This window comes from Drosophila mauritiana, chromosome X, assembly GCF_004382145.1.
Source record: "Drosophila mauritiana strain mau12 chromosome X, ASM438214v1, whole genome shotgun sequence".
Lineage (NCBI taxonomy): Eukaryota > Metazoa > Arthropoda > Insecta > Diptera > Drosophilidae > Drosophila > Drosophila mauritiana.
The window spans coordinates 1,646,076-1,673,406 of NC_046672.1; the positions used below are offsets into that span (position 1 = coordinate 1,646,076).

At 50.6% G+C, this 27,331-nt stretch overlaps 6 protein-coding genes across 16 annotated transcripts; 4 read left to right on the forward strand and 2 right to left on the reverse strand.

The window, feature by feature from the left end:
• On the forward strand, window positions 1-3,511 carry LOC117147894 (protein halfway). Its single transcript, XM_033314997.1, has 4 exons — window positions 1-375; window positions 1,227-2,128; window positions 2,186-2,696; window positions 2,764-3,511. The coding sequence occupies exons 1-4, from the start codon at window positions 358-360 to the stop codon at window positions 3,154-3,156; spliced, it is 1,824 nt and encodes a 607-aa protein (XP_033170888.1). The 5' UTR covers window positions 1-357; the 3' UTR covers window positions 3,157-3,511.
• On the reverse strand, window positions 3,496-24,199 carry LOC117147890 (coiled-coil domain-containing protein CG32809). 10 transcript variants are annotated; one of them, XM_033314980.1, is made up of 18 exons: window positions 24,114-24,199; window positions 21,501-21,651; window positions 21,367-21,420; window positions 21,159-21,298; window positions 20,493-21,101; window positions 15,948-16,038; window positions 15,488-15,580; window positions 14,940-15,054; window positions 14,762-14,866; window positions 13,412-13,575; window positions 13,178-13,243; window positions 13,013-13,096; window positions 12,683-12,745; window positions 12,124-12,586; window positions 11,889-12,071; window positions 11,719-11,812; window positions 7,519-7,692; window positions 3,496-7,449 (listed from the first exon to the last, which is right to left on the reverse strand). In XM_033314980.1, exons 2-18 carry the CDS (start codon window positions 21,604-21,606, stop codon window positions 6,271-6,273), a joined length of 3,783 nt encoding a protein of 1,260 aa, XP_033170871.1. In that variant the 5' UTR covers window positions 21,607-21,651; window positions 24,114-24,199; the 3' UTR covers window positions 3,496-6,270. The 10 variants fall into 10 exon arrangements, with proteins under 10 accessions (XP_033170871.1, XP_033170874.1, XP_033170872.1 ...); XM_033314983.1 differs by lacking the exon at window positions 24,114-24,199 and adding an exon at window positions 22,679-23,390 and having other exon boundaries at window positions 21,367-21,417; XM_033314981.1 differs by lacking the exon at window positions 24,114-24,199 and adding an exon at window positions 22,679-23,324.
• LOC117147897 lies at window positions 13,979-14,767 on the forward strand. The gene is made up of 3 exons (XM_033315002.1): window positions 13,979-14,069; window positions 14,138-14,333; window positions 14,387-14,767. Exons 1-3 carry the CDS (start codon window positions 13,979-13,981, stop codon window positions 14,763-14,765), a joined length of 666 nt encoding a protein of 221 aa, XP_033170893.1. The 3' UTR covers window positions 14,766-14,767.
• LOC117147895 lies at window positions 16,884-20,475 on the forward strand. The gene is made up of 5 exons (XM_033314998.1): window positions 16,884-17,659; window positions 18,786-18,879; window positions 18,950-19,070; window positions 19,196-19,417; window positions 19,474-20,475. Exons 1-5 carry the CDS (start codon window positions 17,116-17,118, stop codon window positions 20,170-20,172), a joined length of 1,680 nt encoding a protein of 559 aa, XP_033170889.1. The 5' UTR covers window positions 16,884-17,115; the 3' UTR covers window positions 20,173-20,475.
• On the forward strand, window positions 23,307-23,888 carry LOC117147071 (the record flags this gene model as incomplete). The annotated part of the gene is given in 3 exon segments (XM_033313832.1): window positions 23,307-23,545; window positions 23,547-23,618; window positions 23,669-23,888. Coding segments are annotated over 3 exon segments (531 nt in total), but the record flags the coding sequence as incomplete, so codon positions are not given.
• LOC117147896 (protein a6) lies at window positions 23,928-26,165 on the reverse strand. 2 transcript variants are annotated; one of them, XM_033315000.1, is made up of 2 exons: window positions 25,822-26,165; window positions 23,928-25,760 (listed from the first exon to the last, which is right to left on the reverse strand). In XM_033315000.1, exons 1-2 carry the CDS (start codon window positions 25,883-25,885, stop codon window positions 24,529-24,531), a joined length of 1,296 nt encoding a protein of 431 aa, XP_033170891.1. In that variant the 5' UTR covers window positions 25,886-26,165; the 3' UTR covers window positions 23,928-24,528. The 2 variants fall into 2 exon arrangements, with proteins under 2 accessions (XP_033170891.1, XP_033170892.1); XM_033315001.1 differs by having other exon boundaries at window positions 25,826-26,164.
• Between the last annotated feature and the right edge of the window lie 1,166 nt (window positions 26,166-27,331).

The window sequence follows — 27,331 nt, forward strand, 5'->3', positions numbered from 1 at the left end:
GACTTAACAGCGAGTGCTCTGCTACGCTGCGCGCACCTAACAGTTGCCTTTTGTTTTGTTCGTAGTTTATCAATTCGAGTCGAGATACTTTTGAGTTTCACCTACCTAGCGCGCCCGACCGATTCTTTCCATGCACTGATCTGTGGCAGATCACCTGGCGGACCGAACGAGCCTGCAGAACCGCCCAGAAAGAAGCTCCTCTCCGCTGGGACTGGGATGTGCGCAAAGCATTTAAATTGTGAACACTTCCGTATGATTGCGATTCCTCGGATGTGGATGACCGCTCCGTTCCCGCGCCACCTAGTCGAGGAGTAAACCTGCCAGGGAGCACCTAGTGGAATTCATTTCGGAGGCGACATGCTCGCGTACACCCACGTAAGTCCAATGCGCATGCAGCTCGGCGAGTGTGTGGGTGTATCTGTTGCGGGAGGGGTAGGGGTATTGACATGGGCATGCCGATACTGATATTGTGTTTATAATCTCGAAAGCACTCTAAATTGCTCCGAGGGAGGGGTGCTGCTAGTTAGGTTATACTACCCATGACTATATTTTATACCACACCCAGTCATTATACTCACACAGCATAGGTAATTCTCATATTGTAGTTGTGAAAAGCAGCGCATTTGCCCTGAAATCAGGAGGCATCGTTAGCTAATCCTCGTATCCTTGCACGCCCTGGAACCTTTAAGCCAAGTACTTATGGTAATAGCAAAGTGTTATGCTGTTTTGACCAGCCGAAGATCTGGAAATAGCCCCCTTCCACTTCCACTCCACGCCGAAACCGAATTTGCCACCAACCGACACCGACCCGCCCACAATTGCTGCCTAACACAATTAATCTTTTTATTGCCCTTTTATCACATACGATTCGTTAATTAATTGCCGAATTAGCATGGCAGTGTTGTTGGCAGTTGGCCCGCAAGACGCTAAATCGAGTGGGCAAACAATTAGAAACCAGTTGGATACCGGAGACCCTCCCGACTCCCAGAGCCCCCAGAGCCGCAGGCCCAGCAAGTTATGCGTACAGGGTGTGCCTCACTTACCCTAATTACGGCAATTGGAGGACGAGCCAGGCCAAGCCCTCGTCGGTCTAATTCGATTTGCAAACAAACGCGTCTGGTGTAGCAAATATTTGCATATGTACGTCCAACGTGCGACACGGCGCTTTTACCATTTCCCCACTCGATTCGCTTTAACGCGCCCTTTGATTGTCGTTGTTGTTGCAGGGCACATGGCTCCTGCTCCTGCTGCTCCTTGTTGCAGGCGCATGCGCGCGGCCAGAAACAGCACACACACCGGATCCGGCTGCACTAGGCGAGGAGTCTTCTCCACATGCACACGCACATCCACAGGCTCGCCATCATCACCATGCCCATCCCCATGCGCCGCTGGAGGAAAATGAGCAGGGAACAGCCATACCTGTTCCCATCCTAACAGCCGATCATGTGGGCATTGGGGAAACCACAACGGCATCAAGTTTGGCCGAGACGCAAAGCATATCCGATCCGGGATCTGTGACAGACACAACATCAACAAGCACATCCCACTCCACCTCGACCACGTCCACTACTTCGCCTGCACCCCTTCCGCCGGCTGCTCCCGAACAGCCCGAGTATCTGAAGCACTGCTTCTATGCAGAGGAGCAGCTGTGTGGCCACACTTTTGACGGACGAGCCGAAACTTCCGAGGGCCAGGGCTCGACCGTCGCGCAGTCGGAAGCCCAAAACCGAGGAGGACAGTGCCAGTGCAGGGAGCACCCAGCGCGGCCCAACTCCTGGTACTGCTGCAACATATCGCAGCTGACGATGATCTCAAGCTGCAGCAACATATCCAAGTGGACCAACCTGCACGTGCGCAACATGACTGTGGAGGACATGGACCTCTCCAACCCAATATTCCGATCCCTGCAGTCGCTTGCCGTGACTGACGGCAATATCACTCGACTGGTGAACGCCTTTCCGCGGCTCTCGGCCCTTAAGTGCCTGAACATATCAAACAACAACATCTCGGAGATTCACTCGAGGGCGGTGAAGGACGTGCCCCATCTGGAGTTCTTCGGCATGTCGAACAACAATCTCTCGCTGGTGCCTCACCGAAACCAGAATAAGAACATTACGCTGGATATCAGGTGAGTAAGGCTACATGTTTAGAAAAGGAAGAGGTCTAACCAAACGAATCTTTTCAGTGGCAACATGCGCATGCTGTGCACCCCGCTGAACGAGATCATATACACCGAATCCATTAATTTCCTGAACCCGAAGCACTCCTACTGCCAGTATAACGCCACGCACACCTGGTTTCAGTCCACGGACAAGGTGTCCGTGGAGCAGCTGGAGAACAGAAAGCGGTGTGTGACGAATTGTCCGATTATTCCGAACTACGGCAGCTGCAATTGTACGCTGGAGAATATTATGATTATACAGGACAACCAGTCGAAGCCCCAGTGCCACGTAGACTGTTCCAATCTCGGCCTGGTGGAGCTACCCCAAAGACTGCCGGACAACACATTTATGCTCAATATCACAAACAACAAGATAACCAGCCTGGGCGATTACTTCCATACCAATCCTACCTACCACAATATCAACCGTCTCTTGGCTGATAACAACCAGATATCCTCCATCTATGAATTCGAGGGTACCAAGTTCATCGAAACCTTTCAGCGCATCTACATGCGGAACAATTCGCTGAGCAGGGTGAGTGGCTCTGACCTACTAATGTACCAATCCCTAAAACAAAGTGTCTCCTTCTACCACGATATAGATTCCGGAGTACTTTCTTAACAATGCCCTGATGGACTCTGGCCTCGGCCGTCGTATCTACCTGGCAGGCAACAAGCTGCAGTGCGACTGCAACTCGGCAAAGACGCTGCAAAATTGGCTGAAGGAGCGTAGCTCCGACATACCCGACTATATGGAGATACGCTGTCGCAACATTCCCCAAAGAGTCATCGAACTGCAGGAGGCCAAGCTGTGCCAGTCCCCACCAGACTGGACCGACTACATATACTATTTAATAGCCGCCGAGGTCCTGCTGCTGCTCGCCCTTATTACCAAGGTGTCCTACGACTATTGGGTCTTCAAGACGGCTGGCTATCTGCCCTGGCCGGCCAGTAAAATGCCCAAGTTGCCCTGCGATTGGCTGTGCGAATCGTAGAGCCAGAGTGGAGAGTAAGATGGTCAGGTGGTCAAACAGACGGCCAGACCGTGACACAATCACATGACAGAGCGTATTCTCATACGCGTCCTACCTTTATATGTATCCGACTGTATCTGCGGAACCGTGTGCCTTCTATATTCATACATATGTGAACGATTTTTGTGGTGTGTAGCCTTAAGAACAGTGTGCGTGCACTTGACGATTTGTAGTGGGTGCGGTGCATCTGGAAGCATAAAACGGAGGAGTAACGTTGATCAGCACCATTGCTTAGGGTCGTGAGCTTAGTCAGCCTACTTACATGTGGCAATAAATCAATAGAGAAACTCGTGTTCGGAGTTCATTTTACGAATGATATTTATTGTTGTGGTTTGTTGTGATTTAAATAGAATAATTATTATTAAGAAAAAAATACGCACTTCCAACTCTTCCTATGCAGCAGCAATCTGAATTGAGCTCTGCATCTCCCTTCTCCCAGTGGGGCGAGGGTTTTGGTTTGGTTTTAGATCGCCATTTGATCGTTATTAGATCGTGATCGTGATCGCGATGCTAAATACCTGTGTAGGCGAGTGAGTGTGAATGTGAGTGTTGTGTAGTGGAGTGTGATTCGGTGTATTGTGCCTTTTGGGAATATAAGTGGGGTCACGATGCCTTCGATTTGGCCACGTGCCCTGTTTTAACTTTATACTTAAATATGTTGACTTGGTATTATTAGGGGACTCTTTAACACTGCCTTTCGCATAGGTTGATATTTATTATCATCGTATTCATCATCGTAGGCATGTATATATGTTCTTTTAAATGTGTATTCGTTGCGTGGTTTTGCATGTAAATATATATGTTATACATTTTCGTCGAATGGCGCTAAATAAACAATACAAATCTTCTAACTTAGGTAAATATCTGTCTTTGTGTATATATGCCATGTATGTAAATGTCTTGAGCGCGCACCTAAGTTAAGTTACATAAGTGTTTTGGCGCTTAGTCTTGATGTCAAGTCTATTGCACATGGGGCGGGAGGCATCTAAACTGGGACTACCTATAAAGGATACGGCTCACTGTTGTGCTTGTGGCCACAAGGTCAGCATCCGCATCAGCAGTGGCCTGGAGAAGGTGTATTTGAGCTATTGGAGGATATACATGTAATAGAACTATGAATTTATACATACATATGTGATTAGCGAATAGCAGATGCAGATGCAGATACATATACTCTAAAGTGTTCATTGCAACCTGTTCGTGTGGCATGGTGTTAGATCTTATGCTACGGCGCTCGTCCTATGTGTGAAGTTCCCTCCGCTCCCGAATGAATCGGGATCGGTGTGGCGAACTTAGCAGACCTCACTTAGACTTCGAAAATTGAACAATTTAAGGAATGCATGTTTGTGTTTAATCGATATAAAACGTGGCAGAGGTGCAACAAATTTCTCTCAAGTCGTGTGTTACAAGTTTATTTAAAAGTAAATTAGCCTATAATACTGAAGTCTAATACTGGCCGGGCAGCAAAGTTAACAAATCTATGTGTGTGCACGAGTGTGCTCTTTCCTCCAAAAAACAATGCAATGCAGTCAAGAGCGTACTCGATCGTGTGGGGGGGAAAGCCCGTTTCTGGGCAAAGCCCATGTGTAAACTAACCGTGGACGTGGCCTTGGGGTCTCTGGATCCTGGGCTTGGGCCTGGCTGGCCAGCCACTAGCCACCGTTCGATGTAGCGTGTAGCGTTGAATGCATATAGCTAAGGACATATGTGTTACCCATTTGATAGGTGCAGCATGTAAACAATAGAACCGTCGGTAGTCCGATGGGCACCAGCACTCTCCGCCAATCCTGTCGGGAATAACGAGCTGAGGCCTCCACTACGCAGTGGCTGGAGGGAGTGCTGTTTGTGGCTTCTCTTGGGGAAGGGGGATAAAATTAGCTAGTCATCTTTCTAACAAAAATAAGTACAATATCTTTAGCTTTCGCCATCGTATTTCATATTGTATCTTGATGAGCTACATATATAGAACTATCAGTCTCACGTCCCATACCAAGGTAATAATAAAAATCTATGACATATTATTTAAGTACATACGTAGATCTGTACATGTGCATAATGGTTAATCTTCAATCTTCAATCGGCCTGTGCTCCTACGACTGTGTGTTGTGTGGCGTTTTGCTTTGCTATGCCGGTGTATGGTGTATGGGTTGCTTCTAAGTGTTGTATGTTGTGTTGTGGCCAGGTCCTGGCCTCTGGGTCCCACATCCTGGTTTTCAGATTCTAGACTTTGGACTGTGGTTCAGGGGCGGGGGGTGCTACTGGACCTTAACACATAGTCCACATGTATGGATGTAGGGATGCAGGGATACAGGGATACTGGGATTTATGGTTGTGTCGTGGCATTGTGCTGGGGATTACGGTGCTGGTGTCTTGGAGAACTTATTGTTCTCCAGCGCCAAACGCCTGTCCATCTCCTGCTCTCGAACTATGTATATGACCTATAACTTCGTCGAAACAACAACAAAAACACAACATGCAACAAGTACATCAATGTAAGCGAATACATACATAAATACATTCATCTGGGCATTTTTACTCTGGTGCATGGGTTGTACGGTTGCCCGTTTTTGTTTTTTGCTTTTTGTTTTTAATATGGGGGTGCACAATTACTTATACGTCTTTTGATTTGTGATTCGATTCGATACTGTATGCTTTCGTTTAGTTTTGCTTCCGATCATTTGCCCTGCGTTCTCACAGACAACACATAAAGTACATCGGATGCGTATGCTGGATGCTGGATTTGTGCAAACACACACTTGTGTACGACAATTAGATGATAGTAAATACAAGTACGCTGTGAGTTAGTCCGTGCTCATCCTAACAAACGAAAAGGTGTTTGCCATTCATATTCAATCCTAACTATCGTCTCGTTCCGTTCTCATTTGTCAATGCCTCCAACGTTTCTCTATCGGAATTGGATTTGGATTTGGATTCGGAATCGCAGTCCCCACATATTATGGGTATGGGTGCTGATTGGGCCTCGACTAGTCTGGTGCGCAATTTCAGATATAAAAATCCCAACTGCTCCGATTAAATGTCAATTTTAGCTTCGTTCCACGCCAATTTCCAGTTGTGTTAAAGTATCTCGGTCTCGTACAGCTGTTTAGTGGTCGTTGTGGCTGTCTGGTGTTGGGAGTTCAAATTCGAATTCGAGTTCGAGTTGGAGTTGGAGTGTGCAGCAGCAGCGCTCGCACCAGCCGCCCCTGCAGCTCCAGCACCACCACCACCGCCGATCGCACCGCTCGTAGCATCACTGGCCACCACGCCGCCATTGGTAGCCGCAGCAGCAGCCGCCGCTGCCGCCGCAGCTGCGGCTCCACTAGTCTCGCAGGCTAGACTCAATGCGGCTATCTTCTGCTGGATGTTCGTCTCACTGCCCAGCTTCCGGAGTGTGTTGCTGCCACTGGCGATGTCCTGCGCGGAGGAGGAGGAGGAGCATGCTACATCCACCGAGGGCAGCTTGCTCATCTGCTGCAACCGCTGGTACTGCTCTTGGAGCATCTTTTGCTTCTTGAGCAGCTCCTGGTGGCGCATCTCGAGGGCCACCTGGCGCTGCACATGATCGTTGCCGGACTCGTTGCCGCTCGAGTTGTCCCCGCTTGAGGTGTCGCCGCTAACGACGGTCGTAGTCTCAGCCACTGTGCCCTTGTTTCCTGCGGCATTGCTATTGGTATTGGCATTGGCATTGGCGCTGGCATTTGAATTGGAATTGGGAATCAAATTGACTGTGGCTGCGGCGGCCAGGTTTGGTGGCACGTTCGGGCTGGTTGGACTGGCCAGTGGACTGCGTGAGCTGGTGCGTGGCGGCGGAGGTGGCGGGATGCGCTTGTGGCCCACCTTGGTGATCAATTCAGCGTTTCGCTCGGGCACGGGTGGCTTGTTGCTGCTGCCGCCGTTGGCCAGGCTGGTCGAGGACGAGGTCTCGCTGGCCCGCGGGCCAGTCGGTGGCGGCCCAGGCAGTTCGCCATCCGACTCACTGGGATAGGAGTGCAGGCGTCGCAGGCTGCCCATGTTGGTGTGCACCATCAGCTGAGCCTGCGACTGCGACTGCTGGTGGGTGAGCACTCCTCGCTGGGCTTGAGCTTGGGCCGAAACAGTTCCCGAGGCGACAGCGATGACCATGCTGCCGGTGGTCGCTTGCTGCACATTGACGCTCGCCTCCGTGTAGAGACGGGCCTGCGATATTTGCGTGGTGACGGTGCTTTGTACTGCGGCCTGGGCGCTTTCGTCGGATGCCGAATCTTCAGGGCGAATCTGCGGAGGGAGACTTGGACCCCTTGAGTTCGTCTGGGGATGGGGGACGCGCTTGGTGAGCACACTTACCTCGTATAGTTGCTGGTGCTGCTGTTGTTGCTGCTGCTGCTGCTGCTGTTGCTGCTGTTGTTGGGCGATGGGCTTGGAGAATGTCTTGAGCTCATCTAGCAGAGCATCGAGTGCGTTTTCGGGTGCGAGTCCCCCGCTGAGAGCGAACGACCCCATCCTGGGTGTTGGGATTGGCTACAAGAACACACAATTAGGCGGTAAAACACTGGCACTATTGCAGCTCCCGGGAGGCGAAGGCGAGGTATAGTACATAATATATATAGATATATATATATATAAAATTTATATATATATAGAAAGTAGTCACATTTATACATTCGGCAATTAGTAGGTACTCAAATGGGACATGTATATTCTCGCAAAATATCTGAATACGCATACAAATCCGATACAATACGCAAATAACCCAGCAATATACATATGTATCTACAAGTGTAGCCAAACCAAAAAGGTCGCCAAGGCGTTGAAATATACATAGGTGCAGTTGGTTGCAGTAGGTTCGGATCATGCAGTGAATAAAGCCGGCGTCTCGCAAAACTTTACTGAACAATCAATCAAAGAAATGGGAACACATATGGAAGCGTATAGTACTAGAACATGATCGGTTGCCGGATAGAGTGTGTCGGTACATCGAGCTAATGCATATTCACAAGCAGGCAGGCAACAAGCAAAGGTAAGCGTTCTACAATGGTGGACAGTGGATGATGCTGTACGGATGAAGGTGAGCGATGGTTTATCGTTTATCCAAGGCACAAATATGTGGTATGCGGCATAATAAACCAATAACTTCAAAGGCGACGCGGCGAATGAAACGGGGTGGATGCGGATGCGGATGCAGATGCAGATGCAGATGTGATTGACAGATGATGTTCTTGTATTCTCTAAGCTCTAAGTGGAAATGAATTGCACCCCGTGGGGATGTAGTATTCATGGATTGCACGGAAGTCTTCACCGAGTACAAGGTGCAAAGTGTCGGGGGCTAAGTGTCTAGTATATGCCAGAGTGTCTCTACTGATCCTTCTTCTGCTGACCGCTTACTCGACAGTAGATCCCAGCTTTGGGTGCGGTTAGTTTGGTGGCTCTGATTGCTTAGTTGGTACTGGTACTTATACTTCTAACTTTAGTTCTGATCATGATTCTTGGGAAAGAGGGGGGTAGAACGCTCTTGGAGGAGCTACGCGTGTGATTGATGAGGGGCTGATAGGTCGATGGATTGGTAGATTGTTGAAACTTCAAAGACAACAATCGATGAGTGAGAACAGTGACTGACAGTGATGACTGTTTGCATACTTGATTGACTGCAATACAATTGGCCGTTTGATTGTCTGGTTAAGATTAATTGCTTGGTACTAAGATGGGTTATGGCTGGGGGAGCGGGAGCTCGGAATGTTCGGTATGAGGGACTTGGAGGTTCGGGGAAGTGGCTGTTCTGTACGTACATAAACGGGTACACACACTTATACATACACATATTCTCTAAATCGTATATTGGTATATACACACACATGATCGCAACTACAAAATATCAATTAAAAGTTAAACAGATTTGGGTACGATTAGCTGAGTTGGGTGAGTTTCTCTTCTTCAGCGGGGAGTGTCCGTACGATTGGAATTAATGGAAACACATTGTGAACAGATTATGGGAGTAATGAGCCAGCTCCAAAGAGCCCTACATAGGCTTTATCTCGGCACCTTCGTTCTTGTCTTAGGTGCCACTCAAAACACTCCACTTCCGGCTGCGTGTGATAGGCTCGACTCTTGCTGACCCTTGTTTCCACGGGCATTCTTCGATGAGCCTCGGACAACATGATCGCTAATTGCACGACTGAGGAGAACGCTTCAGCCGGAACTGGAGATCCAGACAATCAAGTTAAATGCGAGCTCGCCGAGGGGGTGGGCAGGGGTGTTGTGTACACATTTGGGGAAGGAGACAAAGACAAAACAACATGTACAACAAGGAACGAACATCAACAGAAGACTTGCAAAGCAGCGAACACTGAAAACAAAACTCCTCGTAAGTATATGAAACTATGGACATGGGAACGGATTCTGGTGATGGGTGGGTGTGGATGTGGGTGTACCTATTTCAAGGCGTTTTTAGAGTCGGAAAAGGTGGGGAAAAGAGTCCATGTTGCACTGAGTCGAAGGAAAGTGGGTGTTGGCCCCATTTGAAAACACGGAAAGAACTTTGTTTTACAATCGGAAATCAAGTAGGAAGTTTGGATTCTGTTTATTCTACTGTGCGCCTTTGATATCTTGATCTTGAGGATCTTGATCCTTGATTTTGAGAAGGCAACATCTGAATCTAAGGACGCGGCTGCGTTTTAAGAACAAAGTACATATATATATCCTGTACTGGATCGGAAAATGGAAAGTGGGTGGGAGACTGGGGCTTCCAATGGTAATCACACACAAACAGTCATTCAAATTGGGCTTTTCATTATACATACATATGTACACAGGATACACAGGAACATGGGCATGTAGCTATGTTGGGTAGTTTGGTTGGTTAGTTGGTTGGTTGGTTAATTGGTTGGTTGGTTGTTTGGTTTGAGGAGTGTTCTTCTGGTGGCTTATGGACAGCTTTGATGATTGATTTGATATGGGTTTCGAGTTTAGTACGAGTATTAGTTTAGTTAGAAGTTTATAGCAGTAGTAAATAGTATACAAAATATAAACTAGTATGTTTAATGCAGAGCAAATTATGTTTAGCAAAAAGAAAATTGAATTATTCTTATGATTTCATCTTTTTCAAAAAGGTATTTTGCTTTTTGGTTTTTTTTTTAATTATGTTTGGATTTTGGTTGAATTTTTTTAGGTTTGATTGTTTGTTTTTTAGTTTGGTTTTTTTTTCGTAAATGTTCTTTTATATTTGAATTTTCAGTCATTACTCAGTAATTGCCTCTTTGAAGTTTGAACTCCATCGCCAGTTAAACTATGTGGGTTGTAGTTGTTGTTGTAAACGTTATTCAAAAATTGTTTGAGAAAAGGCAAAAAGAGAAAACGAAGGTAAACCTCATTTTATAAGACGTTAGCTTTGCTTTATAAATTAACTTGTTGTGTTCTGTTTGATTAATTGGATTTAGACGTTCTCAGCATGGATGATGGTTGCAACTGTATACTTGGTACTTAAACAAAATGTTTTATGTATCTGTATCTGTAGTTGTAGTTCTTGTATTCGATTGCTAGTTGGTTGTGTGCTCAAATATCTAAGGCCCAACAGGGCAAGCTCAGAACAATTAGCTTTAGGGTTGAGGGGCAAGGGGCAGTAGCAGGGGCTGAGCGCAAGGGGACTAGGGCTAAAGGGTCTAGGGTCAGGGGTTAAAGGGGCACGGAACGGAACGCGGGTCAAAGGTCGTCGCGATGCCATTCAATTCGAATTGACTGGACTGGATCGAATTTCGATGCTGCTACACTCGCCGAAGGAATTTGTTGAATGGTTTTGAATAATTTGTGTGAAATGAACGATGAACCAAAACACTAGTTATGTAACAACAGCCAATTGCAACTTATTCATAAGATAAACGCACAAAATATAAACCGAAGACTACAAACGAATAAATGTAAGGTAATCAAAATTATTTCGGTATTCAAATTTTGCACAGTACCCAATTCAAATGGAAAATCACCGCCTGAACTCGAAGTGAAGTGAAGAGTCTGATGTGGGATATGCTTCAATCGACTCTGCTTCCACATATGTACATACATTCATGTATCCATAAATGTGCTTATCCCGCTAAATTCGACACATTCGAGGACAGACAGACAGACGGACGGCCGGACGGACTCATTGGGGAAAACGAGGTTTTGAAGCACCTACATATGTATATGAAAATGTTCGTTAAGAAGTATCGCAGGATCGCAGACTCGGGTGAAAGCTACGAGTTTCGAGAGAAGATCAGATCTGATCTGGTGAGGTGGATTCGAAATAAAAGCATAGCAAACTCGATATACGGTAGGACGAAAGCAACTAATCTCTGCGATAGAAATAGTGGAAACAATACTTTTATACATATGTATATATAGTCATGACACGTTATGGAGCAGTAGTATAATATGTATATAAGTATATGAAAATCGAGGTGTGGTCAGGCCTCATAACGCTTTCTTCGATTTGGTTTTGAACTAGCTCTGTGTAACTGTCGCATCACCACGTTCTCCACGTTTTCTCTCCAGGCACTTCGGATGCTTCGCACTCACCTTGTCGGCCGCCGAGATGTCCGCGGATCGTGGTGGCTCCTCACTAATAGTCGGCTCGTTCGGTGGCAGCCGTTGCTCCTGCACGCTGGCCAAGCTGTCAATGCAAAACAAAAGGACAATGAGCTCCTCGTTTCGGACACGGAGGGCAAGATGATGGGCGAAGGACAAACCGTTTGAGCGTCACCAGTGTGCCGGTCAGCTTCTTGCAGCGACGTAGCGCCGACTCCAAGCGATCGGGCTCTTCTTTGAGGAACTTTTCTTCTCGCACCACTTTCTCCATCTCGTTGGACAGGATGCAGCGCAAGCCATTCGACAGGGATGGGAACTTTAGCTTCAACTCGGCGACGGTTTTGCTACAAAGGAACTCGTTTATTGTCCGATCATGGGTTATATTGGACCACCCACCTTGCCCGGCTAAGCACCAGGGCCATGTCTTCCACGGCCGTCATGTTGACGCGTGTTCGCCGGTTAATGACCTCGCCGCGCAGGTTCTCAACGGACCCCTCCAGGTCGCTGAGGTCTTTCTCCAGGCGGATTACTTCCTGCTTGTAGAGCTCCTCCTCGCGCGAAATGCGTGTGGCGTCCTGGTCGCCCTGGTGATCCCAGAAGCTGCCGCTGCTCGCCAGCAGAGTAGCGCGAATCCGCATGAAGGTTCCCTTGATGTCTTCGCGCACGGCCACAGCCTGGGCCTGCGAGAGGCGCCTCAGGGTGCGCACCTCCATGCGCAGGTCCTTGGCCTTCTTCTGCAGGCCGCGCAGATGGTTGTACACCTCGGGAGCCAGGGCAATGTCCGCCCGGTAGTTGGGATGAGCGGTCTGGGCTAGCACGATCGGCTTGGGGGGCGGAGGAGGCTTTAGGCGGTCACGCTCTGTGGAGGGAGGGTAGATGGTCAGCAAAGCACTCGGCGAATTGGGGAACTTGTTAATGGACAAATGTGGCTGATGCAGGCGTGCCGTGTTCTTACCTTGCGACGAGGTGCGTGGAAGAGTGGACGACTTGATTGCCGGCTTGGTTGGCTTCGTTTCGGCTGTAAAGACCACGCCCATTTCGAAGGCAGTGAGTGGCAGTGGTGAGAAAGGGAAACGGATGGCTTGCATTGTGTCTAGGAAGCGTTTCCCCACACCATTCAACCGCACTCAGAATAAAATTCGCTCTAACTTTACATAATCGCCACGGTTCTAGCTATTTTGTTTTAATTTTCATTCTAATATTCTCGTATATTCGTACATGGGATTATCTCAGTTTTTGATTGATTTTTATTTTGAGTGCAAGGCTGTACATATAAATAAATTACCGGCATGTAGGGGATTGTGAGACTTTGGTATTCCCTGTATGTCATCGCTAAATGACACGGACTTCTCAAAGGACACGGATTTTTCTGCAAGACAAGGACAAGACAATATGTGACGGCTTTTCAAAGGCTGCAAAGGATTGGGCCTCCGGTACCGGCGACACTTACGGCACGAGTTTTTGCCCAGCTTGGGAGCTTTCTCCCGAATGTACAGCTCATCCCCGGAGCCGTTGGCTGCGCGGCGTGCGGAAGAGAGAACAAATTAGACATGTAGTTAGAGGGGAGAGACCGGGTGCAAGGAGTCCGGAAGATGAGCCAGGTCTGTAGATCTACAAAGCGGTGCTACAAGCCAAGCGAGTGCCGTGGACAACATTTAGGGATTGCAGGGACTCATATTCGTACCTTGCATCTGCGACGGCACGACCAGATAGTTTGGGTCCAGAGTGGGCACGGCCAGCGGGGCAATCTGGGGGTTCTGGTTAACGAGGGCCTTCTGCACTAGTCCCGTCAGGTTGGCCAGCTGCCTTTCCATGTGCTCCACGCGAATCCGATGCAAGTCTTCGGGCCTGCAAGTGCGTAAGCAAAAAGTCACCAAATCAGTACAAAACTCAAAAACTTGTCTCCAGGTGTTGCGTGCTTGGCAAGCAGCGATCATTGGGCCACACATCCGCTGGCACCACATCGCTCCAATTGCGCAGCCAAGCCTAGGCATCCGACATCAGAGCATAGGCACCGGAATTGGATTTGGAATCCAAGTCGAAGTCGAAACGCGGGTCGCAGCACTTAGCGCATGGGAGCGTGAACCAAAACAGCAAGAATGCAGCTGCATGACTGCATAAGCTGCTATTCGACTTCTTTATACCCTAACCTGTGCTGCGCTGTGCAGTCAGGCCGCTCAGCTGGTCCAATATACCCTCCGTCTCGTTTGGCCGTTGGAGGCAGCAAAAAGTAAGTCCGTGCTAGCACGCAATGCCGGTGCCAATCCGCTTTCGCAGTCGACGAGTTGGAGCTGCGCAAGAACCACCAAGAGCTGCCCGCAAAGACATGACTACATGCAGTGGTATGTACGATGCAATTCCATTCGATTGGGAAACCCAGTGGCCCTGGACTCATGACCAATCCGAACAGTGACCAGCACACCAGCGCGGTTCGCCCGCTGCCTAGCTAACTTCCAGGTGGACGAGCTGCTGCTGCTGAAGAAGTCCGTGATGAGTATGGAGTCGCTGGATAAGAACGATAGTCTCCCGCCGACTACTGAATGCCCACACATGACGCCGGATGGATCGCCGCTGCCAGAGCGAATGGCCTTGATGGCCGCAGATCGGTAAGCCTGCTTTCCATTAGCTCACAACATGAAGCTGTACTAGATGATTGCAGGGGTGAGCACGACACAACTGGCTCCCATGGTCCCTGGCACTCCCATCCACACGCGCCGACTTCCTGGATCGAGGAGAAGCCCTCAAAGTTGCAGACCCTCTTCCAGATCAGCATTACGGCCCTGGCCTTTCTCTCCTTCGGCGGCTATCTACTCTGCCTAATCGTGCAGGCCATCAAGAGCAAGGGCACCACCTACTTCCACCCGGTGGCCACGGCCACCACCAGCTCATCCACAGGCAATGTGAAACGCATCAAGATATACCGCCGCAGCAAGCGCAGCTCCGTGCGCCACGATAGCGATCTGCCGACTCTGCTGCAGCAGGACTACGCCTCCTACATGAAATCTTTGCGAGATCGCGGCTGGGGCATGCTTACCTAGTGGGATCGTAGATCTGGTTGCCGCGATGCGTGAGGCGGTTGGGTCCCGGTCCCACCTTGATGCCGTACAGTGCGTACTGATCCTCTGTCATGGTTCCATCGCTGTAAATGGCACAAATTAGTTAAGATGCTACTGCTACTACAACAACATCTATTCCTACTCCCCCCCTCGCACCTCTGCTCCTCGTCGATAATGGGCGCCACCACGGCGCCTCTCGTTCCGTACTGGCTGTAGTACGGCTCCTCGTAGTTTCCGCGGCTGCTGCGCTCCGGGGAACTGGTATATCCATCTGCAAATACAGCCTGGTCGTTCAGAACTGGGACATCTAATGGTGGGAGGATCGTAGCTATGTGCGTGCTTGGTAGCCTATAGTTTGTGGTTCAATTTAGGTATAACGAAACGCAATAAAGGAACGCAAACGAGCAATTCGAAATGAAGCGAATGAAATGCATGATTGGGGCCGCATAAATAAATGCTTCCGATTGGATGTGTGGATAGTGCACAGTCAGTGTGCATTTAAGATTGAGATTCGTTTTGGATTTGGATTTGAATTTCAAGCGCAAGCCAATGGATAATCAGATGCAATCGCTCAATGTGATGTAATGTGATATGTAATGTGAAATGCGAAATGTCACCGCTTACATTGCACACACACTTTGGTTAAACGGAAGCGATCGTACAATGCTAGCTATAAGTGGGTAGAAAGGCAAATTCTCGTGTACCTGGAATGCTGTATAACTGATCCGGGGTGTAGGGGAACAGGGGTTCCATGCTACCCCTTGGATTAAGCGATCTGAGTGGTTTCACAGGCGCTCCTTTTTCGGTTCGTTGGTTCAGACACATAGGTTTGGTTTGGTTTGGTTCGGTTCGGTTTGGTTTGATTGGTGTTCGAGTTTGAGTGTGTTAATGGTTATGGATGGATTGAACATGAATCATATTTAGACTGGGCTTTCACTGCAGAATGCGCATGACAGAGAACTGAACTGAACGGAACTGAACCGAAACGAATCCCGCATAATACTAAAGTCCCGGGAAGAAGGGAAGCGGTGGGCAGGAGGGGGGTCAGGTCACCTAAGGAGGAGGACGAGGAGGATCGGTCAAATCAAAACAAGAGTGCACTACTCGGAGCGAATCAAAGGAATACGGAATCAATTAGTCGGCAGGCTCGACTGTTCTACGCACCCATCGACACCTTGTTCCGTTCTGAAGAGTACATGCCTCGCGGCAGTGTCTGCGATGAGCCCACGTAGTAGGGCGCCGGTTGTTTGCCAATCTGAAAGATGGATGGATAAACGGTGTTGGATTAGTTTAATGATTGGATCGCCGGAGGCCAGTGGCAGGGGCACGAGTACTTTGATTAACACTGCCAATTGGCCTTCGTTCAAGAAGTGAAATGAAATGTCCAATATGGTTTCTCCGCTCTTTAATAGCTATAATGTTTTGCAGCCCATCCCAAATTATTGCGGACAAACACGTACGCGCTGGCACACTGAGAGAAATGCGAGCGTAGTAGTTGCCTAGAAAATGATAAATATGCTGTGATGAGAGTCAAATCAATAGTTGAAAACTAATTAAAGCCATTGTAAGACATCCTCTCATGGCTTCGTTTCGAAAGATACATCTTATCTTCTACGCATTTGTTTTGTGTGGCCAACAGCAATGCTTTGCAAAGTGAGTGCTTTTGATTGGGACTCAATCGCGGCCGTGGCAAGATGAATACCAGTTAATTGGCATATGTACCATAATCCACCCACCACTCCTCTACCCGAACCTGCCAACTTCGCTGCCAAATCGGCTGAATTCGCGGAACTCAACGCGTTTTCCTATTTTCGTCTAGCACTGAGAGGCAGAATTGGCGATCATTGGGTCAAGGAAGTGGATCTGCTCCACGGTCAGCTCTGGGCGCACGATGTGTTCGTATGCAAGGTGCATTGGATTATCAAGCCCTGGAGTGCAGCAAGTGCAAGTGGTTGGCTCATTCACCGCCCGCCACGGCACACTGCAGGCCAACTCAGCCCACAAACCTCAACCAGTTTCAGATTCAGTTTCGATTTCAATACAACCATTTACAATTTGTTACAACCGAGCGAGACTGACGGCCAGCTGAGCAGAGCTCGGCGGCAAAGCTGCTGTTTTTGTTACGGCAGCGGCTGGGATTTTGGCGCAACTCAACCTGGCTGTGGCGCATGCGTGGATGATTAGTGAAGTGCGAGACATCGCGGCAATCGGACGTTACAGACGCGCGGAAGATTAAATCTTCAAGACCCGGTCCCAGGCCCAGACCCAGACCCAGACCGAGACTAGGATCACAGCCAGAATCAATTGGAGTGACAGTAACCCAATAAACGAAATGACGCAGCGACTTCCTCTAGCGCTGCTCGGTGTGGTGCTCCTGAATGCGACCGCTTCCTTCGCCTGGAAGCCCATCGCAGTTGGCGGCGGCAGCGGAATTAGTGGCGGCACTGCCGCCTACAGCCTCAAGCAATCGCATCCAGGGGCGGCGAGCAGCAGCCATGAAATATCCACCAGCTTCTCGCAGTTCGGCGGCGACAAGGAAGCCACCGAGGTCGAGGACGAGCTCTTGCTGGGTCGCGCCGCCATTGTCAACGGCGTCGATTCCAGTGCAGCGGTCTCCCATCCAATAAGCTTTACTGACCACTTGGAGGACCAGTACGAGTCTTACAGCATCGAGGACGAGGCGCCCAAGGAGCCGCTGGCCTTCCCGCGGTCTCCAGTGTACGGTTCCGATCGCTGCAGCGTCAAGAAGTTCGCCTTCAACCAGGACGGCGAGGTGGAGTACGGCAATCCGATGCCGGAACTGGACCAGTTCACTATCTGCTTTTGGATGCGATTCACCAACCACAGCGGCGACCACGTCCTCTTGACCTACGAGGGTAAGTGAGTGGGCTTGGGTGGGTTGTGGGTAGTGGGCAGTGGTGGGGATCAGCCTCTCACCGTGACTTGCTTCAGCGGCAAGCGAGACAACGGCTGCACAATGGTCACTGGGCGAATGCTATTGCATAAGCGCACAACGGGAGACGGGTGACGGACGTCGATCTTTTGATGGGCCACCGCTCCAGCGAGAGACCTTCGCTGTGGGCAATGAAATTTTATTTGTGAATTTGTGGGCCACGCTCCGGCAATCGCACCTGGCTGCGACTGAGTGGCTGCGAAAGTGAAAGGAAGCCCACTTCCTGATGCAAGTCGGCAGCACCCAGTTTGATGGTCAGTTATGATGCTGGTGAAGATTATGACGATGGTGCTGCTGATGTGGGACGAGGAGTGCTGCTGCTGATGCTGCTGCATAATGCCGCCCTCAAGATTCGCTTTGTTTTCAAACGTCTTGAATATGTTGGATATTTTCAACTGCCCCAGGTCGTCGATGCCACCGCTGCTCTTGGCGTCGCTGCTGTTGTTGTTTTTGTTGTTGTCTGCGTTGTTGTCGCTGCGGTCGCATTACATAAGCGATAATTTACCTGTTTCCAGTTGGATGTCGTCGGCATTGTTGGTGTCGCACTCTCAGCTGTGGGTAGCAGCTTAAGCCAATGCTGAAGCTAACGCTTAAACCGAAGCTGAAGCTCAAGCGGCGGGCCTTAGCATTTGACATAATTCCAGAGCGCCAACTCAAGTAGTGGTGATCAGCAGCCAAGCTTCCGGATAGGAAGTGCTTTACTCACAGCCGGTGGTGATTTGGTGATTCATATTTAAATGTATGCATATCACATGTTGCCAGCGTAACAGGATTTGCCGCATGCCGGTTGTATAACCAACCGCCTCGCTCACCGCTTGGGCGGGTTTCCTGATCGCATCTAATCACCGCTGGGGGGATTCCTCGAGGCTCGTAAGATGACTAGTTGGCTAGCGAAACGTTCTTGCCATCGAGCAGTAGTTGGTAGTAGTTGGGAATGCTGCTCCACTCAGTTTCGCAATCTGAGCGGCCGTTACCATTATTGGCATGAAAGCGAGTCTCAAAGCCCATCTGATCCACTTATGCCTCCACATCCACATTCACACTTGCAGCTGGAAAGGAACCACGCGAGGTGCAAATCTGGGTCGCAAATGCGCAGAATTCCAGTTTCCTTTCGATGGCCATAAAAGGTCAGCAAATGTACAGGTGAGTCGAGACGCAATCATCCATCAATCCGGCGTCAATCCGTCCAATCTTTATCGTTTTTCTGCTCAAGATTGAACTACCCGCTGAAAATGCGCCAGTGGCATCACATGTGCAGCTCGTGGAATGGCAAGACGGGCGAGTGGCAGGCTTGGCTGAAGGCAGAACGCATTGGGCGTGGTTTCCACAACTCGGTGAGTCTGACTCCATTTGACTCCGATTACGCATATTGCAAAATGCCTTGTTCGCGTTTTCACTTTCGGCGTGCGAATGTCATCTGCTATAATCTTAAATCTCCATCTCCACTTTATTGCTCCAGTTGGTGGGACATAAAATCCCAGCGAACGGCAAGCTGCGTTCCGGCGGCAGTTCGGTCACCGGCGAGGTGAGCCACGGCCTCCACTTCGAGATGACGCTCATCCAGGTCTATCGGGTGGCGCTCAGTGCAGGCAAGGCACATCGCGACCACAAGCACCATCATGTCCACCACTTTGATCACGAAGGCCAGGAGGTCTCCAGCACCACTCGTGCCCCACCCTCGGTAAGTTCGCAACCAGTGCCCTCGGAGACAATTTAATACGCCAGGCCTCCATCCAGATTAATCGCCCTCAACCCATGCACACGTTGCTTGCCAGTGGCCAGATCCCGACTCGGGTGCGCATCAACTTGGCCAATCCGCCGCCGACTGCAAGTGGTGCTCCCGCTCCTGGCGCGGCCGGTGCTCCTAACGATCCCGCCCAGCAGGCCATCACCATTAATACAAATTTTGTGAACGGACAGATAAACGCGGGATCGCGACTGGTGGCCCAGCAACTTCTGGGTCTCTCGCCGCCGAGCGGATTGCAACCTGGTGGCGGTGGGAAACGTTTCCAAATGCTAAGTAACTCGGCCAACGTGCAGTTTATCGACGAAACGGAGACCCATATCCAGTTCAAGAGGGAAACCGACGCCACAAAGAAGGTGCAGAAGCGCGGCCTGGTGCTGCTGGACGATGGATCTGTGGTGGACGACGGTGTCGGGTCCGGAACGGATGCCAGCTTGATTTACAACGGTCTCGCCGACTTTGGCGGACAGCAATTTAAGCTGGATCTGACGCTCAAGATGAGCCTGGAGGAGGAGATCAGCACGCACGACCGAGAGCCCGCCGAGGAGGAGGTAAGGGCCGTGATGGCCATCTGTAGCAGCTGCCACACGGAGCCTTTCCAGGGAGCCATCGTGTTTTCGTGGAAGGATGTGCGCGAGCACATGAACAACGCCCTCAAGGGCCTCAGCGTGGGTCCATGTGGTAACTTCTAGTTGTGCCCAAAGTACGGATAACATTCTAGTGTCCTAGGACTCCAGCTTAAGCTTTCCCAGCCCCACCCCATTATTTCCATATCTTTTTTTTTCTATATATGTGCGAATAAGTATTCGATTGGTTGGGCATCTTGTGCTCCACTTGTCCATGTGGGAGTCAACGCTTTACTGTGGCCACCCATTTGGCCACCAAACAACCCTTGACTCGCTCATGGACACCAATCCATCCTGCTTCCCTAAGCCCTAAATCCTCACCCTAGCAATAACGCGGTGATATTGAATAAAGGACTATTTAACTGATAACATCTATCAGCACTTACCTTTGATTTGTGGATATGCTGGTGCTTGTAGTCCGAGTCGAACTCCGGCTCGCTGAAGTAGCTCTGATCCTGATCCCAATTGGCCTGCGCCTGCGGCAGGGGTTGGGGTATTCCAGGACCGCCGGGCAGGATCTGGGGCGGGGCTGCCACCTCAGTGGACTCAAAGAGACGCAGCACGGAACGGTCCCTGATCTCGCGCAGATGCGAGCGCACGTCCTCCAGCTCGTAGAACATATCCTTGCTGGCATCGTGAATGTAAATCTTCACATTGGGCCCCTCCAGATATGACATGGTCAACTGGCGCGGAAACGAGCGTACGAACAGGGCGCGCACCGTATCAATCGATGTGATCTCGTTGGGCAGCAGGGCGCGCTTCGTCTCCGAGCGGTACTGCAGAAAGACCAGGCCCAGCGGTCGTTCCAGAGTTTTCGAGGGCGTGCGTACCACGGGGAGCGAGGAGCGCTGCTTGCCGCCCCTCCGGAATCCGGTGCTGGCCGTTTCCACCTCCGACATGATGCCGGGATCGTCGTCGAACAGCGGTCCCTGGTTGACAGGCGCATAACCCCGCATCGGTTGGTTCTTCTTGTTCTTCTGCGCGCGCGTACTCATCTAAGAAAATACCAAAATCAGAAACTGATGGCAGAAGCGGGTTGAGATGGAGCTCACCTCCAGATCCATGGCCCGCTGTTGCTGGGGCGCCATCTGATGGGCGTGTGGATGCTGCGAGCCGTACACCAGCATATCGCCGCCGAGCGTGTGTCGACGCGGATCGTCGCGTCGCATGGCTCGTCGTCTTTCGTCGCCACCTGGGAAAACACATAGACACTGAGGATGGGGCTACAGGTCCGTGGACGTCTGTTGGTCCTTAACATACCCTGTTCATTTGACGGAAGCCGTCCTGACTTTGCCTCATTCTGCCAGTCTTCTTCTGAAAGAGAGGGAGCAGGAGTTAGGCTGTGTCCCGGATTCATCTCGCTTCCTTCCGCTCTATGGATTCCGATTACTTACCGCCTTCTCGACCCTTGCGCTTCTTCTTCGACGAGGAGCTGCTGCTGCCACCGACGCTCTGGTTGGAGGAGGCGCTCTTATCTTTACTCTTCCAACGGATCAACATCCTGCAGCCGTTTGAGATGTGCGGAGCTCAGTGGCTATGTTGCAGCTGCAGAAAATGAGAGACAACGGGGCGTATGGGTAACGTGAAAATGTCATGCTTTTCTTGGTCTTTGTTTACGTTTGGTACCGGCAACAACACGCTAAACCGCACACACACAACATGCAACTTTGGTGTAGATAAACCATGTATCCTCGCACATTCTTTAACAGGGTGTGGTGGAATGGAGTGGAGCCTCGCAGTGCTAGTGCCAGTGCTCAATGCAAAAAGTATGCAACGGAGTGCGCAAACTCTGCTCTGCGGCACGGAATGGAGCAAGAAAGCAGGACAGAGCGGAAGGCGTGACTGGAGCTGGATCTGGAACTGCATGCGGATCTGGATCGGGACCCCAGAGATGCGGCTGGCAGAACAGCCAATAATATTGAATGAATACTACTGTTCATCGCAGTTGCCATTTAGATGCCATTTGCTGAGATAACACGCCTCACTTTCGAATTTGTATCACATATGTAACGTTTTTGAAGTTGGAAGGCGCCTTAAACAAGGCATGTCAAGTTATTTTGGCTGCATGTACTCATTTTGCCTGTTGTTCTCTAGCAAGAAATCTGAGGAAGGGGCAGCAAAAGGAAACGGACGCAGAGATGTGTACACACGAAACATGGTATACTTTTCAGTGCAGCACTTCACGGGTTTTTGTGTGCCTGTGCCAGTGCCACTGCCTGGGAATATGTACATGTACACAGCCACCCACTTTCACTGCCCATCGGCATTATTGCGGGCCACTAAAGGAATTTTTGATTAGTTTTAGGTGCGGTGCCCCAGGCCCGTTTTTTCCCAGCCGCCTTTAATTGTGTCAGTTGCGTCCAGTTTCCAGGGCACGAGTGCACATTAAACACGGTGGAGGGGAGCTCGTGGCTGTTGACTTTTCCACACACGTCAGCGGTCAGTTGGCTGGATTCCGTTGGGTTTTCATGGGGGATCTCGTCCTGGCTGTACCTTGTATACCTATGCACCTTTGGGGGTGTGTGGGCGGTTCACCGGCGATGTTTCTGGCATTTTCTCGAACCGCACTTGCCTTGCCGATTCAGGAAGGTTTCACAATTAACGGGTCTAGGTGCTCATAGCTCGAGGACCTCACCGATTTAGCCGTGTCCTTAGGATATAGATTCAATTCAATTCGCTCCGCTTTGCACTCGTCACTACACAGCTTTCTGGAGTCAGGAGTCAGGACACGGCACTCGTCCACCGACGCAGCATAACGCCAGAAGAGCAGAAATATTTCTGGTATATCTACACCGGAAAGCGTTTCCGCCCTAGCCGAACGAGGACTGCGTGGTTGCACGGACGCACGGCGCATGCGTTACCAATCGAGTGTTCCCGGACCAGCGAAGTTCCCTGGCATCCAGCCGTCAGGGGTCCTGGCATCCCTGCATTCCGACGCTGCTCTGTTGTGTGTGTTTAACTGCTGTCGGGGCAATCGGGTAACTTGCTCGGCGGTTGAGCGCATGTGGCTATCGAATGGCTCCAATCGATAACTGGGCGGAAGACCTTTAAAAACAGGTGACGCAACACATGCTTGTCCTGAGCCGGCTTGTTTATCCGGGAGCAGCCAGGATCCCGGCGGATGTCTGGACCCGCAGCCTCGCCCTGGTGGAGTTTCCCGGCCAGCGGCCTCGCTGTGAGCAGCGCCAGTTTGAATCGGACATGCGGGTCATCAGGGACTTCATCACTGCGAAGGAGGAGCAACTATTGATGCTTACTTGCCGTACGAGTTGAGCCACTGGGATAACGTGGGTGGGTGGGTGAGACAATATAGTATCGGATTCCTGGTTAAACTTCATACAACTTGCGGATTGCCTACGAATACCGCGAAGTTGAACGCCGAAAGTGGACTCCCCAAAACCGGGCCACGCTGGATCGCCTCCCGTGAGCTTCCTTCGGTGGTCATGCCCTTCGTGCCCATCGTGGACTTCGCTGACTCTGGCGCGATCAAGCCGCACGTGGGCAGCACTCGAGTGAGTTTGGCCAAAGAAGATTTTTTTTGATTTACGATTGTATTCGACAGTTTTGCCTGCTCTGCAACTGAAGCGGATGACCAAGGATCCCATGACTTTGCCAGCTACTCTGTGGATCTGCTCCTGCCGCGACGCTCGATCTACATCATGAGTGCCCTAGCGCGGTACGAGTTCACTCACGAAATCCTGGCCAGAGATCAGTCGTGGTTTAAGGAGCGCTTGGTGGAAAGGAGCCGACGCGTCTCCGTCATTTCTCGAAACGAACCTTGATTGTAGCATACGTATAGTATCATATTCTCACAGCTGGTGTACGTGTTCATATATACAATGAAAATTTATTCCGGTTTGGTGATCAGCTAATGTAATACAGACGGCGGACTGCGACGGATTACACGACGTGATTCAGCCATGTAATATATGATACACTAAATCAAATGTACATATACATAGTATATCTTAAGCTAACTACTTGTACTTTATAAATATTGGGCTCACCTTTCTCACTCGCTTCAAATTTTCTACTCCCTCTTATAATCTTTTGAAATTTGTGTTTTTTGCTCAACAATGTATATGGGTTGATGCTTTTCTACTTTCATTTGTACGTTGTCGTCTCGTTTCATTTAAAGCTTAAAATATGAGAATGACAGAGACAGGGAGATTAATGGGCAACTGAGTGAGATGGAGAGAAGGTGCTTGGGAAAGGAGAAGGATACAAAAATCTACCGGACAAGGACTAGTCGCGGATTCAAGGATAACTGGGAAACAGTGATGTGTTGTCGCTAAACCTACGTTCATATTTGCACTTCTAGCCACTGCTAGTTAAAGTCTATGCCGTGCTTCCGGCTCGGGGAATGATATTATGGCCATAGGGACTCGTTTCTGGCGGGTCATCGGTCATCAGTCATCTAGCTCATCCCAGCTTTCGGCGTCGCGGCAGCTGCAGCGGCAAGGCAACGACGGAAGCAGACGAGGTCGGATTCGCTGCCATCACCGGAAGGGCCAGAGCCACTGGAGCTGCGAGTCCGCCGCCCACGTACTGCAGATGCTGCACCACCGAGAGCTGTGGCTGCTGCTGCTTGAGCAGCTTAGCGGCAGCGTGTGCCTCCGCCGCAGCAACCACGACGGGGTGTACTGGCTCGGTGCCGACTCCTCCGTTGGCATGTGGACCGGTGCTTTCGCATTCGTCTTCGTCTGAGATCAGTGATATGCTGAGGTCGCTGGACAGTTTTAGGGAGATGGGCGTGGGCGGCGAGGGAGCCACCAAGGGCGCCACTTTGGCGCGCAATGCCGGCGACAGTTTCTGCAGCTGCTCCGGCATCAGGTCGTGCGTGTATTCCGGCACTCCACTAAAGGCCAGGCCTTCGCGTAGTTTGCTCAGCGAGAGTTCGTAAATACGGTTGGCGATGACCGTGTGAACAGTCGTCTCGTCCGGCAGCGTGGCTGTGATGCCTCCGCCCACGTCCACCTCCAGAAAACAGCCCGTTTCATTGCCGCCCTCTCCGCCTTCGGCGGTGGCGAATCCATTGGTGGCCGCCGTGGACGCTCGACACGGCTTGGGGTGGCCTGACACTCGCGTCAGGCAATTGGCAGTGGTGGAGGTGCGCGGCACCAACGAAACAGTTACCTCTTCGATGGTCTCCGACTGTGTGAGCGGTGCGAGCGGTGGCGGTGAGCGCATGGAGAGCTGGGAGCGCACTCTTGCCGTGCTGCTGGGTTCCTGCTCGCTGTGCTCGTCGTCGCTGGTTATCAGGATGCTGTCGGTCACGGGGTATGAGTGGGTGGCAACTCTGCGCGGCGCCTGCCTTCTGCCCACTCTAGGTGCTCGGTGCCCTGGGGCAGGTATCAGGAGGCGATTGTGGCCAGCTGCAGCGGACTGTCCGGCCGATGGGGTCTCATCGTCGTCCGACAGCAAGTCGATAGTCACGTCGGCCTGCAAAGTGGCGGCCACATGGCGCCGCTGCAGATGGGACAGCTGCCGGTCAGTCTTGGAGGCGAGAGCCGCTTGGGCGCGCATCCGGGCCATGCAGATCCGCTGGTGCTCAAGCAGGCGTTCCATCCAACGACAGCGGCGCCGCTTGAGACGACGGTTGTCGAACAGCCGGGGCGATATGTAGAATGGTTCGGAATGTCTCTGGTTCATGTCTGCAGGCGGCAGGAGAAGAGTTAATCCGTGACGCCTGGTCGGCCACTGGTGGGCACCTACTTACCGAGTGTGTGGACTCGTCTTCTAGCGGTGGCGGTGCCTGCCACGGGTTGTCAAGGGTCATGGGCTCGGGCCCGTGGGGCTCCTCCTCCTCCTCTTGCTGTTCCACTGGCGGCGAGTACAGTTAGATCCGCTGCTGCAACTTGCATAATTGCGTGGCGGGCGCAGGGCGATTTCCTTGGAAGGAGCGGAGGCGCGGAACTAGGCGCTGCGCCTCCCGCCGCTGGACATGCCGAGATGCGAGCGGGGCCGAGATGGGTGCTTTTTCGCGCGGCAGCTGCTCAATTTGTGCTTTTGTTGTACTTTAGAGTTCTGTTTATAAAACTGCATCGATAAGCGACCACACATCGATAACGCTTCTCTCGATAGTCCGCGCTGCGTGCAACCGTGCACGTCGACTGGCCACACAGTATTCGTCGGTGGTTATCGATAATGCATTCGTCACTTGGGCGCGCAATTCAAAGTCAGCTAGAGAAAATAATGAAGCTTGTATGCAAATGACAGAAGGATTCAAGTGCTTAGGATAACCAGCTCATCCAGCGACTTGGACACCAGGTAGCCCCGATAAAATCCCTATTAAGTAAAACACTCTTATCTCAAAGCAAAGTACTCAAGCTAATTTTGGCACCACCCACAATTCTGAGAAGCACTCAATCGGCGCCGGCGCTTTGTTTTCAGAAGCTTTCACTCACATCTGGGGCAGCTTTCACTCCAAATCCGCACGAGGACCGGAACGATAGGGAGGACACCGACTCCAGCCGGAGTCAGTTGGCAGATCGTCGCCTCCGGATGCGGATGTAGATGCAGCAACCGCCCTTAGGCTTTTCATGACTTCGATTAACTTTCGCAGATTTAGCATGCCTGGAGATTAACCACAAAAATCGTGAAGCCCCAAAACTTCAGTTCAAATTACTACAGGATTGAGAGGAACATAAGGCCTTACAAGCGGAGTCTTGCGATCAGAAGTGGAGCACTAGTTTTGGATGGAATACTTCAAAATGAAAATAACTGATAGAAGGCATTTAGTATAAAAATCAAGAAATTATTTAGTTAATAAGTAGCCGTTTGCCCTTTCACCCATTTCTCTAAAGACATGCAAAAAGATAGCAATCTGGACTACAATAGCCCGCGTTGGAAAACAGAGTAGTCATTTTAAATCAAAAGGTTGCGTTAATGTCGTCAGCCCCCTAATACCATACTCGATACCTCACAACTTGATCTACAGTCTTGGACTTATTTTTCCAAATATTCATATACCTAAGTATACATATAGCTTAAGATCAAAGTTATGTTGACTAGCTGTATGAACAAATCGGCGGATCGGATTGTACATTGTCTGGCACTCATTTACATCTGGCTTTAAGCTTTAAGAGTGCAACAGCCATGAGTCGGTCCGCTGAGGAGCGGGGCGGGCAAGATCCGATTTCAGTAATTCACGCGAATGGCTCATTTCCCCAGCTCGCGGAGCAGCCAGGAGCCAAGGAGCAAAGGCGCTGGAGCTGGAGACGGA